Source organism: Thunnus albacares, chromosome 6 (assembly GCF_914725855.1).
Source record: "Thunnus albacares chromosome 6, fThuAlb1.1, whole genome shotgun sequence".
Taxonomy (NCBI): Eukaryota; Metazoa; Chordata; class Actinopteri; order Scombriformes; family Scombridae; genus Thunnus; species Thunnus albacares.
The window spans coordinates 5,367,427-5,386,581 of NC_058111.1; the positions used below are offsets into that span (position 1 = coordinate 5,367,427).

General features: G+C 40.1%; 1 protein-coding gene and 1 long non-coding RNA gene across 7 annotated transcripts in view; one reads left to right on the forward strand and one right to left on the reverse strand.

Annotated features, from left to right (window-relative positions):
* slc8a2b (solute carrier family 8 member 2b) overlaps positions 1–19,155 on the reverse strand; it is a 180,059-nt gene that overhangs the window by 20,679 nt on the left and 140,225 nt on the right. For all 6 annotated transcript variants that reach the window (XM_044353318.1, XM_044353321.1, XM_044353319.1 and 3 more), the window contains 6 exons: positions 12,835–12,972; positions 12,380–12,607; positions 11,563–11,943; positions 7,603–7,728; positions 6,413–6,608; positions 5,826–5,956 (listed from right to left, as the gene is read on the reverse strand). In XM_044353318.1, the coding sequence (XP_044209253.1) occupies positions 5,826–5,956; positions 6,413–6,608; positions 7,603–7,728; positions 11,563–11,943; positions 12,380–12,607; positions 12,835–12,972 (1,200 nt within the window). The remainder of the gene's footprint in view (positions 1–5,825; positions 5,957–6,412; positions 6,609–7,602; positions 7,729–11,562; positions 11,944–12,379; positions 12,608–12,834; positions 12,973–19,155) is intronic.
* Positions 128–19,072, forward strand: LOC122983540. The gene is made up of 3 exons (XR_006403727.1): positions 128–906; positions 16,408–16,480; positions 18,449–19,072. It is a non-coding gene; the product is annotated as an uncharacterized LOC122983540 (long non-coding RNA).

Genomic DNA, 19,155 nt, shown 5'->3' on the forward strand with positions numbered 1-19,155 from the left:
CTTTGAGTTTTTGTTCTTTTGGGTTTTCTGTGTTACACTTACATTGCCTAAGATTGTTTATGTTGTTTGACTTATCTTTGAAAGACTTTCTGGCAGTCTCAGTTAACTTGTAGTGTTGTATACTTTCTGCCTTAGTGTTACTTTGGTTGCCTTTTATTGGTTGGTCTGTTCTCTGTCTTCCTAGTGTTTCGTCTGCCTCCCGTTCTGTGTGTGTGGTGCGGATGTGCCTTTCCTTCCATACTTTCCCTTCTCACCCGCCCTGCTCCCAGTGTCTTCCCCAGTCTATCGGCTCCCAGTCTGCCCTTGTGTTGTATCACCTGTTCCTTGTCGTCTGATTACTTTAGTTCCTGTTTTTTTTATTTTGCTTTGTTACCTTTACTTCCTGTGTTTTCCCGCCTTTGTTGATTGCTTCATGTGTTTCACTTGTGTCTTGTCTCACTCACCTGTGTTCAGTTTACAATCAGACCCCCCAGTGTATTTATAGTTGAGTAGTCTTTGTTGAGTTGTCTGCATAACTGGTCAGTGTTCCTTGTTCCTGTGTCTTTAGAGTAATTCAATAAATGAGTTCTGCCTCTGATCCTTCCTGCCTGCCGTCTACTGTGTTTGTGTCCACCTGCTCCTCTCACTCTGTGACACATCCATTTTTTAAAAGTTTGTAGTTTACTTATGGCTAGATGTGTTTCATCTGTGAGAGTTAGACTGTTAACTATTACATCAAGTAGCAACTCTAGCAAGTTCAACTGAATACCTGCTGTTTAAACACTTTTTGAGACACTTGCTAGCCAATCAGAAACGAGTATTTTCCATGGCTAGGGCATGTTTTCGATTGTTTTGTATTGTCTATGTGTTCCAGGTGTTTTACTCTGGATTTCTTGCATCGGCATCAGATGCATCCTTGATACTTTGGTGAGTAAACGCCACAGATCTTCCTATTTTCTACATCTTTGTAAAATATGAGAGTGGATTTGAAGACAGATCTTCAGAGAGAGAGAGGATGAAGATATGACTGGATCAGAGCTGAACTCAGTGTCAGTCGTTTGTGATTATTAATTATCTATATATGATTTATTATGCAGAATACATTTAGACAAGATGAGAGTTTTATTTTACTGGAATTGAAAAATTAATGTTTTCTTTGCTACAAGAAGCTACCAGACTTGTGTCATTATTATGCAAACTGCAGCTTTAATGTTCTGAATTTAGATCGAGTGTAGTGTCAGAGTGTCTGCACGACTTAACTGAATATTGAGAGAGAGCCTTGCAATCACATTAACAGAAGCTCCAGTTACACTGTCATCGCTATGAGATTGTTATCATCTGATCTTGCCACCGTGCATTAACTGACAGGTGGGGGCTCCCAGATCAGATTAGGCTGGCACTATAATCCAATGAGCCAGACCACGTCCTGCCATGTGATCAGACTACAGCATATTTTGGATGAAGTCCAGCTATGATGCAACATGAAGAGATGAAGGAGATGCAAAAAATGTGATTCCTTTTCGCAAGATGATATAAATTCCTGATGAGTGTTTGAACAGTTAAATAGCAACAGAGTAACTTAAAGTCGCCTGAAAATCTAGTTTAACTTCTCACACTGCTGCAGTGATGTCACAGTGTACTGGAGTACACTGTGACATCACTGCTTACTACACAGCCAGAGGCTTGAAACTTATAGTGGCAGTGAAACACATGTAGCTGGCAATTTTTTAAATATTTTTCTAATTGTCAACAAATCTCATGTGCAGAGCCAAACCCACAATCAACTGATCTACTTACAAGTATTGTTTGTAAGGCCACTTAAGCATGTGTGGGAATGCGATTCTGCTAGCTTATTGTTCTACATATCACAACCTCTTGACTTTGTACAACATTATAAATTTCTCAGAGAACTTCAGTACAAAGTCGAGAGGTAGCGCAACAAGCTAGCAAAGCTGTAAACAGAACCGCATTCTTGCACATGCTCAGTGGCATCTACCTTACACAGAACTACTCTCCGGAGACTGAAAACGTGATGCTGTTATCAGTCTTTGGAGGCGTTTCTTAATAAACTAACGTGACCAAACTCTTCATAGTGAAGGGACATGTCACCCAGTGTAGCGGTGTGGCTTCCTGATGTGTTTTAGTAGCTTTTGGACAACAACAGAGCTCTACGGCAAAGAGGAATAAGATATATCAGGCTTTGATACACACACACAATACTTGTTAGTAGATCAGTTAATTGTTGGTTTGGCTCCAAACATGAGATTTGTTGACAATAAGAAAAACATAGAAAATCACCAGACTTATCCTTTAAGTTACTCTTCAATCAGAATCCAAGTTAAATGTTGAAACAATTAATCATCAATTAATAAACAACAAATTTAACAAATTTATTTAGTTTTCATGCGGTCGATATGCCTACTGAGACAAGCTTTGACCTTCACTCAACCAGCAGACATGTAGTGATAGTTATTATTATAATTTCCATTTCATGCACAACCTTCCACACTTTGCAACCTTGGAGAAGGAAAGTTTACATTACGTGCATTCAGGGATTCAGTTAGCCTTGTTGGTCAAGCCTTAGTTGTTTATTTGTAATGTACAGTTGAACTATTAATGTAGATTAAAAAATGCTATTTGAAAATAATTCTACTGTTTTTTCTCACTGAGATCTGAAAAACTAACGATATTATAATATAATGATGAACGTAATCAGTCAAACTGACATCATAACTATTCAGACACTGAAATTTTGGGGAGAACAAGGAGCTATGAAATGATAAATACAGTGTCTTATACCTGTAATCTGTCACCTGTCAAATGAAACCACCAGTTTAAAACTCAAATGTAGAAACGGTGATTACACAGGAGGAGCTCACTGAAGCTACAGTAGCAGCAGTTGTGATGTAATAGTAGTAGTCGTCCTAGTAGCTGCAGCAAAAGTAGATATAGTGGAGGAATGACAGATATAGTAGTGGCAGCAGTAGTAGTTGTACCACTGGGAGTATTTTACTGGTAGAAGACATAGAGCTAATACTGTTAGCTGCAGTCGTATCAGTTAATCAATCAGTTAAACAGTTTTCATACAGGTAATAGTGATTTAAAGGTGATAAAGCTTAATAAGGTTGTAGAGAAATAAACAGTAAAAAAGCATAAATAATGAATAAAATGAAATAAGTACAAGATGAAGATCAAATGATGTTGATGACTGAACATCATAAAACACACTAAGTGCGAGCCAGGCTGAATATTTAATTTGTATTAATTGAAAACATCTAATAAGATTAAAGTTTAGAATTAAAGATCTCCCTGTCAGATCTATCGTCAGGAACAGATTGAAGCACAAGAGCGAAACGCTAAAATTTCTTCAGAACACTTGAAAGAGTTGCATCTTTCATCCCGAGGGGCCTTTCTGGTTCATACAGTAAAGTAGTAGCTAACGTAGTAGCAGCAGAATCAGTAGTAGTTTGACTAGAAGCAGCATTATTTTTCTGTCCTCCCCTTGAATCTCAGCATCTGTCTCTTCTCAGCCTTTCTCTGTCTCTCCTGCTGGGACTCTCATTATTTATATCATCATCCCTCTCTCCCCATCCCTCTTCCCCCCCCCCTTTTGATCTTCTCGGATATCTTTCCAGACTTTACAGGCACACTGCAGGTTATTCAGAAGCCTGCAGCATGTTTATGCGGCTCCATAAAAACTCATCTCAGGCACGAATTGCTCTTGCAACCAGATTTGGTAACTTTTGTGTGTAAATCTGGCTAAAACAAGTTTCTGTGTTTGAATTCAGTGTCATCAGCTGGTACATTTTTATTCAGTGATAAAAATGTACTGGCTTCTATTCCCAATCTTTCAATAAAGACAACTTTGAGCTCAGAGCTTTTGGGATGAGCTGACAGATCTCTTGTTTCATAATATATATGATAGGCTTCTTCTACAATTTCCCCACAGGGATCATTAAAATTTCATATCATCTCAAAAAAAAACCCTGAATGAATCTTTTAATGGTGCAGCCTTACTGTCAAACTCACTGACAAACCTGACATTATCAGGGAAAGCAGAGAGTCCCAAAGTGCTTTTGAGGTAACACGTCCCGTTTGTGCTTATCTACACACTGAATAGATTTTACAAAGAGAGATGGAACAAAATATGGAGGCATTATACAATTGATCTTTTAAATTAAGGAAAGTATGTAACTGATTAATTATTCTGTGTGTGATACATTTCATTATTATATTGGTCTAAATCATTGACTGTGGAAAAATAATGGATGTAGCCACTGTGACGTCATTCATTGGTTTGTGGACTCCTGTTTTGAAGCCTCGAGTTTGCATTTTAACTAACGCTATCTTGGATTTTTGGAGCCAGAAGTGACCTAACACTAGCTGCTGGCTGCTGGCTGCTGGCTGCTGGCTGCTGGCTGCTGGCCGCTAGCTGCTGGCTGCTGGCCGCTAGCTGCTGGCTGCTGGCCGTTAGCTGCTGGCTGCTGGCCGCTGGCCGCTAGCTGCTGGCCGCTGGCCGCTAGCTGCTGGCTGCTGGCCGTTAGCCGCTGGCTGCTGGCCGCTGGCCGCTAGCTGCTGGCCGCTGGCCGCTAGCTGCTGGCTGCTGGTCGCTAGCTGCTGGCTCCTGGCCGCTAGCTGCTGGCTGCTGGCCGCTAGCTGCTGGCTGCTGGCCGCTAGCTACTAGTTGCTGGCCGCTAGCTGCTGGCTGCTGGCCGCTAGCTGCTGTGCTCCCACAGTGGGCGTTGCCACCATGTTTTTAAAAGTTCACTTCAGAACGAATGGCATCCTGTCAAGTCTCTGGCGTTTGACTGCATTAGTGTGAATGGGACATAAGAAACAATAATCATTATTTGCACAACCACAAGAGGTTGCTTGTCAGGAAAACATAAATATTCTGTTGGCAATCCTGTCTCCTAGAAATCAAGTTATATACTTCTAATCTGCAACAGCAACTACATTTAGAGACAAATGTAATGCTGGCTGAGTGACAATAGTTGTTAGCATAATTGACTGTTTTTGACGAATGTTTCTGCCAAGTCCAAAGCACTTCTTTAGTGTGCAGCCAAAACGTCTGTGCATTTTCTCACTTTTGCTCCAGTTTGGCAAAGAAAACTAAATAAAAGGAACAATCTAAATGATTTGGGTTTGCAAATCCCCTTTTTTGTGCTTTGAAAATTGACTTTGGTTGTACAGCACAGTTTTACTTCTACTCGGTATCTGCCGAGTCGCAGGATGTTGATACTTAATGTACAGAATCTGCAGAACATTCACTGACAACATGTTTCATTTATTTCCCTTCGTCTGCTCTTGCAGTACAATATTCACTCGTAGCAACTACAGCATGATACATTTTTTAAACAAAGTGCTTTTGTCGCCTGAACCACCCTTTAGGACGTGAACTCTGGTCTCTACTGTCTACGTACTGCGCTTCATTCACCTCCATTCACCCTGACTACTTACAACCTCTCTGCGACACATAAATGAAACACTTCCTGCGATGTTGCCGCTGAGCACAATCCAGGCAGCAATTATTCCTTATTTGGGAAAATAAATTAGGTTCCTGAGGGTTCTTTTAAGTTTCGAAACAAACGACCAATGTCGGTGTTCTGCTGATAAAGAGAGTCTCAGTTCTTTAAGGCTTTCAAGTTTGATTCCAGCGCTACTTTTATTATGACAGAGGCATTGTATTTGAATGGAGTTTAGACAGACAATATAAAAAATATAAATCTATTATCTGAAGATCAGAGCACCTTCATGTCTGAAAGTTGTCTAATATTAATCTATAACCCAGTTGTCTGTTTACTTACGATCTGTCTACATCTCTCTTCTCGCTCTTCTTTACTCACCTTAATCTCTTTACGAGTCTCTCCGGGTTTGAAAACCACCGTTCCTTCGCTGTATTCGTAATCTGACCCGGCGTTGGCTGAACCGTCCTCTGTCCTGTAGTCCACGTAGAAGGTGTTCTCTCCCAGACCCCCTTAACAGTGAAATAAAACAGAATAAAATTACCACACTTGATCATTTTTCATTTACAGATAGCAAGAAAGTGTTTTTTTTTGGTAGGAACATTAGGCATAAACCATTTTTGTGTCATTAAAGTTTTACTTGTAATGGCAACTAACAAATATAATAGTAAACTGATGCTTCATTGTTACGTATTGTTTATTTCTGCTGTATAACAGTCTTTAATCCAGTGATTAAAGTTTACAAAATTACCATATTGCAGTTACGGCTTGTTGCTTTAAGTTCAGACTGCATAAAAATGATGATGGAACTCAAGAGAATAAAACTTAAACAGATCATAGATTGATAAAAAATTAAATTCAAATTTAAGCATTCATTTGAAGAAAAGAAATACTTTATTACCACATCAGCCTCTTTTGAATAATTTACGTGGACTCGGTATTATCTTATGATTTATTTATTTCACTACCTTTGCAGATTACAGCCAGGGTCAGAACGCCGCAGTTCTCCATGCACTGACTGTGAGCGCTTTCAAACGAGATGCGGCTGCATATGCCCAGGTCGTCTTCCTCCGGCGCTTCCTCATCGGTTACGACTGCGCGGCGGGCGTGGTCGGCTGCGTGCTTCTTCAGGACGTTACCGGCTCCGATCATCATACGAGTCGCCTTGATGGAGAGAGAGAGAGAGAGAGGAGACGGTGTTAAAAAGAAAAAGTGTACAGACTTTTATCATTTTTTAAAGGGGATATATCACACACATTTCCAGGTCTATGTTCAAAAAACTTCTTATTTATCTTCTACCGGCCCTTTATGCAGCCCCTCAGTTCAGCCTCTATCTAAAACAGGCTGTTTTAGCTCCTGTCTCTTTAAGGCCCGCCTCCCGATGAGCCCGCTCTGTTCTGATTGGTCAGCTTCAGGAAGCTTCCCCTAGCTTCAGAGGCTACGTAAACAAACAGCGGTTGTAGGATTTCACTTCTTTTTCTTGTTCTTTACTCAGAATGTAAACTTCTCAGCTACATTTGTACATGTTCGAGTCTGAATCCGATCCGAAATATAAGAGTGGACAACGTGAACAACCTTAGCAACAACCTTAGCAACAACCTTAGCAACAAACACTATGTAATGGACATGTGTGAACAATCTCATGTCATCACAAGGAGGAAGTTGAGGTAACTTTGCATATGAAGCGTTCAGAGCAGGTTGAAGCCCTGGCTTTTGACTTGCAGGGAGCATTTTTACATATGTTCACTTTGACCATGTTTAACATCCAATATTTTAACAGTAAAAATATAACAGAAAATCACAAAAAGCACGATATGTCCCCTTTAAACTTTCACATCAAGAAATATACAAGAATCCCTTAAATGTAATATCTCATATTTGGACTTTTGTTTGTATATGAACATTTTTTCCTGCCAAAAGAATCTAAAAAAAAAAAAAAGAAGTAATCAGCATATTTAAATAAAGCCAGTAGTGTTTCGTGATGCCCTTCATTGTGTCCTGCTTGTGGCTGCAGAAATAGAAAAGCAGAGAAAACCATTATATGAGTCTCTGAACTACTTTACGTCCTTTTGTAGGTCTGGCACTTTTGTTTGTTCACCTCAGTGACTATTTATGAAATATGCATGTGTGTGTGTGTGTGTGTGTGTGTGTGTGTTACCTGTATACGGTAGAAAGCTCTGCTCTTCTGTTGGTGCAGCAGTGCGTAGTAGTTGGCCAACTCCACCAGCTGATCCAGCTCTTTGTCAGGATATTTCTGCTTCAGCTCCTTGAGAATACGAATCACCTGGAGGAAAGACGAGAATACACACTCATGACTGAAATATCTACACAACACACACTGACAGCATGCATCGTGCATCATGCATGCATAATCACACTAACACTGATTGTATAAGTGTTCAGATTCTTGTCACGTTTTCAGGCTCTGAAGCCTGAACAAGACTGGAGGAATTTATAGTTCTGCAACAAAAACACTGTCTTGCTTCTTGATTTCCATACCAACACTTCAAGGACACTGACAATGAACGATTACTTTCATCATCATCATTATCTCTTCAATTATTTGGTTAGTTGTTTGGTCTATAAAATGTCTGAAACTTCTTTTGTCTCAACCAACAGTCCAAAACCCAAACATATATAATAGAAGACTAAATATACCAGAAAATATTCACACTAGAGAAGCTGGAATCAGAGAATTTGGACATTTTTTCTTAAAAATGACTCAAAACGATTAATCGATTATCAAAACAGTTGGCAATTAATCGATTAATCGACTAATCGTTGCACATCCAGCATTTACGGAGCAACATTATCATTCATTTATAGTCGTGTTTCTGTCCTCCTGGTGAATGCAAGTCCAATATTCACTCTCTTTTAGCTCTGTTTTTGCTCTCAACCAACTCCTGAGAGAAACATCTGGCTCTTTAGCTGCTAAATGCTCCACTATGTTCACCAGCTAGTCTACAGCTAACTGTGTCTGTTTGCTGTTTGGTGCTGAGCAGGTAGTGTACAGTGGCTTTTTAGAGCTTTTTCTCTGTAAACAGCTGCCTATTGTGGCTGAAAACAACTCCATGAGAGCTCTGAGAGTGAACCGAAACAGTAAAGTTGCAGCCAGACTACTAAACAATGAGCTGAAACTCATTATAAAGCTCCATAAAGCCAAGTGGAGCTGCAGAGTCTCTGATAATTCTCTGTAGGTTCATCACTATGAGCCACTACGAACACATTACACACTGTCATTTCATATTATTGTTAGAAATATTGATTATAGCTGCTTTAAAGAAAATAAAATTGAAACACTTTGGATGAGCCGATGTCTCGCTGTTAAAGAGATCCTTCTCTTGTCAGATCAGATCAACATGACGCCATTTGTTTAAAACAGCCACACGGGACACGAACTGCTAACTAAATGTTGTCTTTCATCTTTCATTCTGTCCCTCTCACTGTTGTAATTTATTATTTCCCCCCCTCTCTCCTCTCCTCTCCTCTGTTCTCAACCTCTCTGACCCTCATTATCGTATTTTCATCCTTGTCTGTCAAACCTCCCACATGTTCATCTCTCTGCCCTGTTATTACCTCTTAAAACTGTCTCATTTCCCTTCCCTCTCCTGTGCAATAGTTATTTAGCGGGTGTAAATGAAGATAATATAACCTTCAATCTCTTGTATCAACCTCAGGCTGTTTATTGCTCGTATAGGAACTTTCATATATGTGTCATGTATGAAAATGCTCCTTAGACAAGCCTTCAGTGAGGGACAGACCGCTATCTTCTTCCCGGTCGGGCCGACCTGTTGCCATAGAGACGGTGCTAAAGTAAACAATCTTATAATGATGTTGTGACTGGGAAGGAGGTCGTCTGGAACGCCGCCTGAACAACAGAGTGACTCAATTCTTTTCCTTCAGATTTTCTGTCTCCTTTGTCGAGAAAGTTTGTGTTTGTCAATAAATCTTTTCGCCCGAGACGTCCATATCTCCTGGAGTTTCTGAAGTGATGAGTTCAAAATTTCTATAACAAGATAGAGTAGCAAAAACAAAATCGGCATCACGAAAATACACAACAGAGCACAAATCCATCACTTTAGGAAATGGAGCCATTCATCACGGCTGGAAACAACCCCCCGCCATTTAGTCAGCGACTTTTACTGTCTCCTGCAGGAAAACGATCCGTTCTTTTTGCGCACCAATCATGTCATAATCACAACAGCAGAAATTGTGTTTTCTATGATAACTGCATTTTTCACCCCAACAAAAAAAACCTGGGGAATGAGATTACAGAATTATTACAGAACAACAGAACTGCAGTGATTACAGTGTCTCTAAATCAGTTCAGGATATACAATTTATGTAGTTTTTCTGGGTCGGCAAACAAGCAAGGAACAAGTATTTACCTGACAGGTTTTACCCTGAAGTAGCACAAGATTTATCGACATCGGTTCTGTTTTTGCAGCAGCTGTTTCCTAGTTGGACATCTTTCCTACATATTTATGGGTTTGGTTTTTTATTGGGTTTTTGGTCTTTTATAGTGAGGAGTGATCACCTATTCAGACATAGCAGTTGTTGTGGATATTTTGAGTGATGGTCAGCAGTAGAGAAAGGTGCACACAAGACTTTTGATGTCTTAATACTGAAAATATTTATTGAAGCAAAAACAGTAAACACCAGAGTGTTTTTCTCCGATGCTGTCTCTTTCTGTTCTGCCCTCTGAAGGTCTGAGTCCTGGTCTTTATCAGCCTACAATATGAAAAATTAGTCTGATTGGTTCACTAGTTTCTAAACAAGGGACTGCACTTTACCTGTGACAGTTTAAGTCACGTTGTGTGTAATTTCAGCAGTTTTGGTTTGAGCGTCTGACTAACCCATCTGTGTTGTTTAGGGAAGCCTCCTCTGACCTTGGTAACCATGGAAATGCTGATATACTCTTTATCAGAGAGGTTTCTGCTTTCACCAAAACATCACAGACAACTGACGTCTCCAGGAGAGATTAAGAAGTACAGCGTGACCTCAAGGCTTCGTCTTGACCAGATGTCACTCCGACCTGTAACCCCTAAAGATGGAAAATTCCATATCAGCAGTTTTTTGCCCTTGTGCAAACTGGGATGTCTGATAAATACTTGCCATTGTTTGGTCTTCGAACCCAAAGAAAACAGTTTTTAGACAATATGGGTTGGTTGATTCAAGATTCAAGATGAATTTATTATCATTTGACAACACAAGATATATAACGAAATGTAGTTTGTAGCCTGTTAATGCTACTCACAAAAAAATAAAGGGTATAAATGGATTAATAAATAATAAGTCATAAAAATAAAACTATTTATATTGGAGTGCAGAGGATGAACAGCCTGAGGAAAGAAGCTACTCTGTAGTCTGGTGATACAACAGCAGATACTTTTGTATCTCTTGCCAGACAGCAGCAGGGTGAACAGGCTGTGGTTTGGGTAGGTTCTGTCTTTTGGTGTCCTTTGGGCTCTGTGCAGGCTCCTCACCTCACCGATATCACTGATGCTCAGTAGATGGATACTGATGATGTTCTGGGTGGTTTTAATCACCCGCTGCAGAGCCTTCCTGTACATCCCATGCCAATTTGTGATGTTTTCAAACAGGGCCACTCATGACACAGGGCCATATCTATATATATATTTCAATCTACATAAACCGATTGCTAAAGTAGCCCTTATTTGATATCAAATATTTCCCACTACTCATTTTTAATCTTGCAGGAACTTTCCCAGGGGACAAAGAACCTTTTGAGGAACTCAAGAACTAAACCTGCATTTTGACTGGAGGAACCAGAACCTAAATTTAGTTCCTGTAGGTTAATTCCAGGTATAAAAAAAAGTTCCTGCTCTGCTTTCCAAATGTTCAGGAACTTTAGGGGTGGAGTTGGTCTGCAGTGCTGACTGCTGCTGACTAGTCAAACACAAAGACTGTGGCTGCTTCTACTGGGGTACCAATTCAGTCATAAAACGAGGAAGTACTGGCTGCAACTAGTATCAATATTAAGATGAGGGGGTGACATTTTCTTGGTGGAGATAAAGAGAAGCTGAGCTGTGAACGAGAGAAATAAAACTCAAAGTTCCTGGAACTTTTTGGTCTAATGGTACTTTCCGCCTCTCACCTCCTTGCGGCTCTCGTCCAACTCCTTGCTGCTCTCCACATTGACCATCGCGCTGTTGGAGTTGGGCAGGTTGCCGCCGGCCATGGCCCCCGCCACACCGATGTTATTTGCCGCACCTGCTGTGCCGTCCAGAGTTCCACCCCCGCAGTTCTCCGCGGGGACCACGGCGCCCCCTCGAGGCGGGAACTTGCCGTCTATGATCATCTCCATGCCGCCTTTATTGGGTGTCAAGTCTCCCTCGGTCTCCACGACGATGCCGTGGCGTTTGTCTGCGCGGTAACGCTTGCCCATATACTTGTAGAAGAGCAGGCGGCGGTCGGCGATCCAAGCAAGGATGACACACACCGGGAAGTACAGCAGGGTCACCAAGGCCTCCCACACCTGAGACACACACACACACACACACACACACACACACACACACACACATATTCTCTGTTAACATGTTACCAAGTGTTTGATTAAAGATCATGATTAAAAACATCACTTCCTCCCTTTAGGCACACATTTCCTGTAACTGGGCGCAGGTGTAATCATAAGTGCAAACACAATGTGACACAAAGTGGAACAGAGGATAGAGCGTCATGAATATATTATTAGTATTATCAGCTCAAACAGCAGCTCATTTCATCTCCTTTAAACACAACAGGCAGTTTAATATGAAGGAGAATCCAGGAGGGAGAATCTTATTAAATACACAGATCCCCAGATATTAATATACGGCTCCCTAGATAAGCTGTCAAGTGTTCCTTTTTCAGCTCAACTTACATCTCAGGAGAGATTGAAATTCGAGACGTTATTTTAGAAACGATCTCACCTCCACGACACCCGGCGACATGACAGACAGGATGAGGTAGAGCCAGATGTAAGCGAAGATGCTCCAGAAGGCGGTGATGAAGAACACCCGGAGGTGTTTGATCTTGCGCGTCTCACCGTTGGGGATCGTCCACACGCAGATCCCGATAATCACGAACATGTTGAAGGCAGCGCTGCCGACGATGGTTCCCGGTCCCAACTCGCCAGCCTTGAAGTCGTGACCACACACCTGGAGAGATATAGCGTGTGTGTGTGTGTGTGTGTGTGTGTGAGGTTTGTGATTGGAGGAGGAAAGAGACAGATATTGATGACGTGCATCTGATCAAACAACAGTTACTTTTTCAAATTTTGAGGTTAGGTTAAGTCTCCAGGAAATTAATGTATGTCTATGTAAATACCCCAAAAAGTGACTTAAATAACCTGTGTGTGTGTGTGTGTGTGTGTGTGTGTGTGTACCTCTATAACAGACAGCAGTATCTCTGGAGCGCTGGAGCCCAGAGCCATGAGAGTCAGATTGGACACAGTTTCGTTCCAGATTCGAACCGTTGCCACTGATGTTTCCCCGTTAGGCATAGTGATGGTCACCTCCTTCTCCTGTTACCCAAACACACAACACACGCTTTAAAATAAAAGTTTGTGAGGACCATGTAAAGCATTTGTTTTATAAGATTAACAATGTATATTATACAGGTAGCATTATAGTACTGAAATGATGTATTTATGTAATGATTCCCATTAAGTGTTACCATTCCAGCTGACACTCTTTAGCATTAGCATAGATAACATACTACACTTTTTATGAAAACCTTTTTATTTACTGTTTCTTTAAGGTAAAAAAAATCATCAAATAGCAGAAACAACTTTCCAGAACTTAAAAAATACCAAGAATTGTATGAGCTACTAAACAGAAAATCTATTTAAACAAATAAGTAAATTCATTCGTTTCATGAGAAGGTGTAAAACATCAGTCTGGCATCTTTCAAGACTCAGATGATGTTTTCTGGACTACAGTCTTGTTGTAAATATGAGCTGTAGGCTGGTAATATACGAGGAGAAAACAGTCTTTGAAAAGTGAAAGTAACAGTCTTTAATAGAAATCTCAACGTGTTCACATGCTTTTTTATTTTGGATAATTGTTTTTACAAGCTTATGACAGCAAAGTGTCTTTAGAGAACTTTGATGTTGGCTACAAATATAAAGCAGATTTTTGCTGTTGACAGCGGTGATATCTGCACATAAAACAAAACAGTATCTCGGATCATTTTTTTCTACAGATGTAAAAAAAAAAAAAAAATTCTGTCCTCCTCTTTATTTCTTCTCTTTTTTGCCATCAGATAAGATTTGCCATGTCCGTTTCTTTTGTTTGGAATAGATAAAAGAAGAAGGATAACTGGGTAATTAGTATGAGTACAAATAGTCTCCAGCGGTGAGCAGATAAAATAACAGAACACCAAAACGCAGCAGATAAACTCCAACTTCAACAGGAAATCAAAGTCCTGCCTCTACAGTTTGATTGACAGGAGAAAATCACTCGAGAACCAACACATCTGTGAGCACTGAGCCACTTTGAATACTAAATTGCTATTTAATGCTGAAAGACAAAACACATCACTTCATTTTATAAGGAATTACTGGATGAAGGATTTATTTCTTTACACAGTAAAAACAGTGTAAGGATAAAGGGTTCGGTTCCTCCTCAAGGGCACTGTGATGATGAATGAACACATTAGGTCTTGTGGTGGGATCAAACCTGTGACTTTCTCATTACAAACAGTCTCTCTAAGCTGCCTGCAGTACATATTTATCCACACAAACACAGATTTATCCCTCTGTCGCTGTTGTATTCATCATATGAGCGATTCATTCACTGATGTGTTCTCCACTCTATTTACGATATGCCTCCTCTAGACTCATAAATCCTTATAATATGAGAATACACACACACACACACACACACACACACACACACACACACACACACAGAGAGAAAGGACATGCCAGTCCTCTTTTAGCTGAGCTGACTTGTTCTTGTGGCTGCCACAGTGATGGATTGTGGGACATACAAGCGGACATTCATTTACACTGACCTTCAAAGAGACGAACCCCTTCTTTCCTCTGTTAACCCTTTCATCCGTCTTTATTCATTCCCCCCCATTACTTTCTGCTATTTCTATTAGCTTCTCCTCACTGTTATCTGACACATCAGCAGCGATTCCTTTAAAAGAAACATCTGTGTAGCTATTGAATTACTTTGAGAGTAAATGCAGGAGAAAACTTAAAGGCTTTTGTATTCAAAAGTTCATGGAATGAGTTGACAAGAGTGAGACAGAGCGACTGTGCCTGATGCAGGGCAAACTGAGATAAAGAGCCTCCCCTAAAATGTTTTCACTTATAGCAAGAAATGGTAAAGCTGATTTAAAGGATAAGGCCGGCTATACTCTATTTATTCTGTTCTTATTGTCAACAAATCCCATGTGCAGAGCCAAACCATCCTACTTAGCTTGTAGTGCTACATATCAAAAACCTCTTGACTTTGTACTAAAGTTCTGTACAACGTTCAATGTAGTGCCAAGTCAAGAGGTTGTGATATGTAGCACAACAAGCTAGCAAAGCTCTGTATGCAGAACTGCCTTCCTGCACGTGCTCAGTAGCGTCTGCCTCACACAGAACTACTCTCCAGAGACTGAAAACATGATGGCTGTTATTAGTCTTTGGAGTCGTTTCTTAACAAACTAACATGACCAAACTCTTCATAATGAAGGAACATGTCACCCAGTGCAGCAGTGTGACTCACTGATGGGTTTTTAATAGTTTTCAAACAACAACGGAGCTCTACGGCACAGAGGAATAAGATTTATCAGGCTTTGATACACACAATACTTATACGTAGATCAGTTTATTGTTAGTTTGGGAGATTTGTTGACAATGATTAAAATATAGAAAATCACCAGCCTTATCCTTTAAGCAGGTGACAGTAAATTTGTTTTCAGAATAGATGATTTTAAAGGTGCGTCACTTCCATTAGCTGTATCACACAAAGTATTTTACAAACAGACAAGAGGAATACATGGCAGGAGGCCGGCGTTGTGATTATTTTGTGACAGATTTCTGTATTTCTACAAAGATTGTTCAGTATTTCCAGAATTATTTGGTCTCTTTATGTTCACTAACTAAACAGCTAAACTCTTTATATACACACCAGAACAATGTCATTCAATTTCTAAAGATCATATCTACCAAAATTTGATTCCGATGTCAAATTAGAAAAGTTAGATAGTGAATATCATTAGTTTTTCCAGTTGCAGTGTTGCATCTGATGATAGTTCGGGATAATTTGTAATCAAATAAAAAGTTGATGAAACAGTGAGGAGTAACAGTAACAATAAAACAGCAAAAACAAGTTATGAACACAACACTGACAACTTGTTAGCAAACAGTTGCTTATTTCCACATCCAACAGTTACGGAGCAACATTATCATTCATCTGGAGTCGTGTTTCTGTCCACCTGGTGAATGTGAGTCCAATATTCACTCTCTTTTAACTCTGTTTTTGCTCTCTATCAACTCCTGAGGGAAATATCTGTCTCTTTAGCTCCTAAACACTCCACCAGCTAGTTGCTAAATAAAAATAGCACTGTGTGAGTGTTGAGAGTGAATCAGAACAGTAAAGTTGCAGCCGAACAGCTAAACAATGAGCTGAAACTCGTTATAAAGCTCTGTAAAGCCGAGGGGAGCTGCAGAGTCGCTGATAATTCTCTGTAGGTTCATAAACGATGCCTCTCACGTTACACATCGTCATTTCATAAATTGTTATTATGAAAATATCGATTATAGCTGCTTTAATGTGAGATGAAATGTAATCTTGTTTAACGCCTGAACATACTGTAATATCTAAAAAGGTCATCTAATTACATGGAAATGTATTTACTATTGTTAAATGTTAATCTGTTCAGATGGACACGTTAAATAAAAATTAAATGGTTGAATAAAGAAGTGTATCTATTTCCTCTTTTTGTCTTTTCCTGACAGCTGTCCTGTTTAAACTGTGTTCACTTCCTGCTGAGCTGTCCTGACTCAGACAACAGGCACTTCATCAGATCAGGTGATGCTTCATTACGTCCCATCTGGATCAGCTCTCTTTCAGAATACTAAATATACACACATTCTCCAAAGACCCTGAACTTAGCCCTCAAAAACAAGTTCAGGTTCAAGCTCAGGTTCCTTTACTTATCTGACATTTATTCACAGAAATACAACAGACAAACAACAAAACTAGATCTAAATACTCGTCAGTCAGAGAACAAAATGAAATAACATGTTTTTAAAATAACAAAGCAGCTTAATAAACCTTGCTCGTCTAGCCGTGGGCACCAGACACCATGAAAACCTGGGATATGAGACCCTCTAAGGATACAAACAAAACCTCCCAAGAACACCGCTGCTTCTTCTGGTTTCTTTTCACACTTCAAATTTGCATTAAAAACATTTCATTCAATGAAAAGTGATTCAAACAGAAACATGGGAGACTCTTTGCCAATTTAATGATACTATGATGTTTTGTTATTGCCTCTAGTTACAAATAATTAAACTTTATCAGATATCAGGTTTTTTCAGTTTGGTGTGTCGAATAGATCTAAATACTAAAGTACCCATAAGCCTCAGCAGCTGGTTGATAGGAGGAGAAGCAATTCAGAGATGTGAAATCAGAATTGTAGCATATCATAGGCAGATGCTCGAGTGTTTCAATCAGCAACAAAAACATGGCACCAAAGTTTTGGAATTGACTCTAAATCCTCAAACTCATCCAGTGACTTTAACAAAGCTTTGCCTCTAAGTTTTGTCTGCAGTCTCAGTGATTGGATAATTCTTAGGGAAAATATCCTTGAGACTTGTAGTTGAGCTCCTAAAGTTGTTTTCAACAGACCCTTTTTTTCATTAATTACTTCAAAGCATTGGTTGTACTCACTCAAAAACATTTAATGTCCATTCAGTTGTTGAGAATGTGTGAATACAGTAGCTGTTACCTTCATGTCTGCAGCAAAAATGAACAAGACTTCATATCTGGGACACTGGCCACATGATATAACTCTGCCCACCTTGCTACTCTATTAATAGTGCCTGGAATACATACATACCTACCTACAATCCATCAGACACACACACATCATTGAATCATGTCAAAACCAAGTGGCAACAACTATGACTTGAGGCTGGAAGTTCCCCTAACCCTTAAACTGCAGTACCGTCGATGGCCACTAGATGCTGCCTACAATTGACTCACATTCAAAGCTTCAACTGATCTCTTGAAATACTAAGTCAATACATCTTTTCATCAAGTCATTACGGTCTCAATTATTAAATTCAGGCCCTCTAATAAGTGTGCTGGTGGTCGTTTTGGAAAATATTACTCTGTTTATAAGATTTCAAGACTTATAGGCTAATAGCTTTGATATCTGCCTTGTGGGCGTTGATTGACAGCTGTGATTGACAGTTGGCTCACCTGCTGCTCTCAACGCTTAGGGAGTTGCACTATGGATAAGTTTAATGTTACTTGATTACGATACCTGCCCTGTTAGCACAATTTAGCTAAAGTAACTAATGTTAGCCCAAGTGTACGTGTTTCTAGAACATGAGAGGCAACACCCCGCACTCTTTGGAGAAGGAGGTTGCGCTTCAACAATGGGATTCTCAGTGGAGTGCTAAACCCAAAATCCAGTAGGCATGCTCCAAAATTAAAAAAAAGGGTAGCACATCTCAATTTTTTAGTCAAAGAGGACAAAATATTAACATTTCACTTGTTTATTTGGCTCACATCACATTAGACGTGGAACATACCCTGTACTCTTTATTTGGAAGGTCGTGGCTCCAAACTGAAAAGATGGCGCCGACCATGAGCTGCAACTCTGGGCTTAAAACCAGCTCCAATGCAAACCAATGGGTGACGTCACACCTCACTATGTCTGTCTTTATATACTGACTATGGTGAAAACAAACAAAATAATGATATGCTCCAACATAATGTCATGCATTTAGTATCCGTGGTCCCTCCTGTTCTCTTTTCTCCCTCCAGCGGACCTTCCCATCTCCTTGTCGTCCTCTCTCGTACTGAACATCAACCTCCATTCAAACCTCCCAGGACCTTCCTTCTCTTTTTCTCCACGGTTTATGACTGCATAACCTCCAGAACACGAGAACCATTACGGGCCGCCTGGGACCACACACACATACTCACTCACACAGCACCAACAGCACATGTGCAGTATATACTCAGTGATAGACTCGGGTACGCCTGCTGTGTTCAGTTCATGATTATGATCCTCGTGGGTAAATTCACAGTTCTGCTCACTTCCGCTCTAACCTTGAACATAACAACCTCTAATGAATCCTTTATGGCTAAACATAAACATGCATACACTGACTTATAGGGGGTAGGTCTATTTTTAGGTGTTTGTTGCAGGGTCAGCATGTTTTCTGTCCAAACAACATGTGGAGATTTTTTAACGGCTGATTTAATGTACCATTTTTTCACTGTAGATGTGCCTCGTGCTGCAGCTGAGCCAAAATCCATGCCAAGTGTAATTTTTAGAGGTTGTGATGTGTGTGAAATTGTATCTGTGCACATGAAGTTTGGGTGCAATAACTGATTTTGTTGATAGTTTATGAAAGACCAAGTGAGGCCATCTGTCAAAAACTCACAGCTACACAACCAGATATTCCTGACATTGAAGTTAAATCTGGTGGAAGTTATGAGTCCCTTTGTTTTCTGTGTGCAGGTAC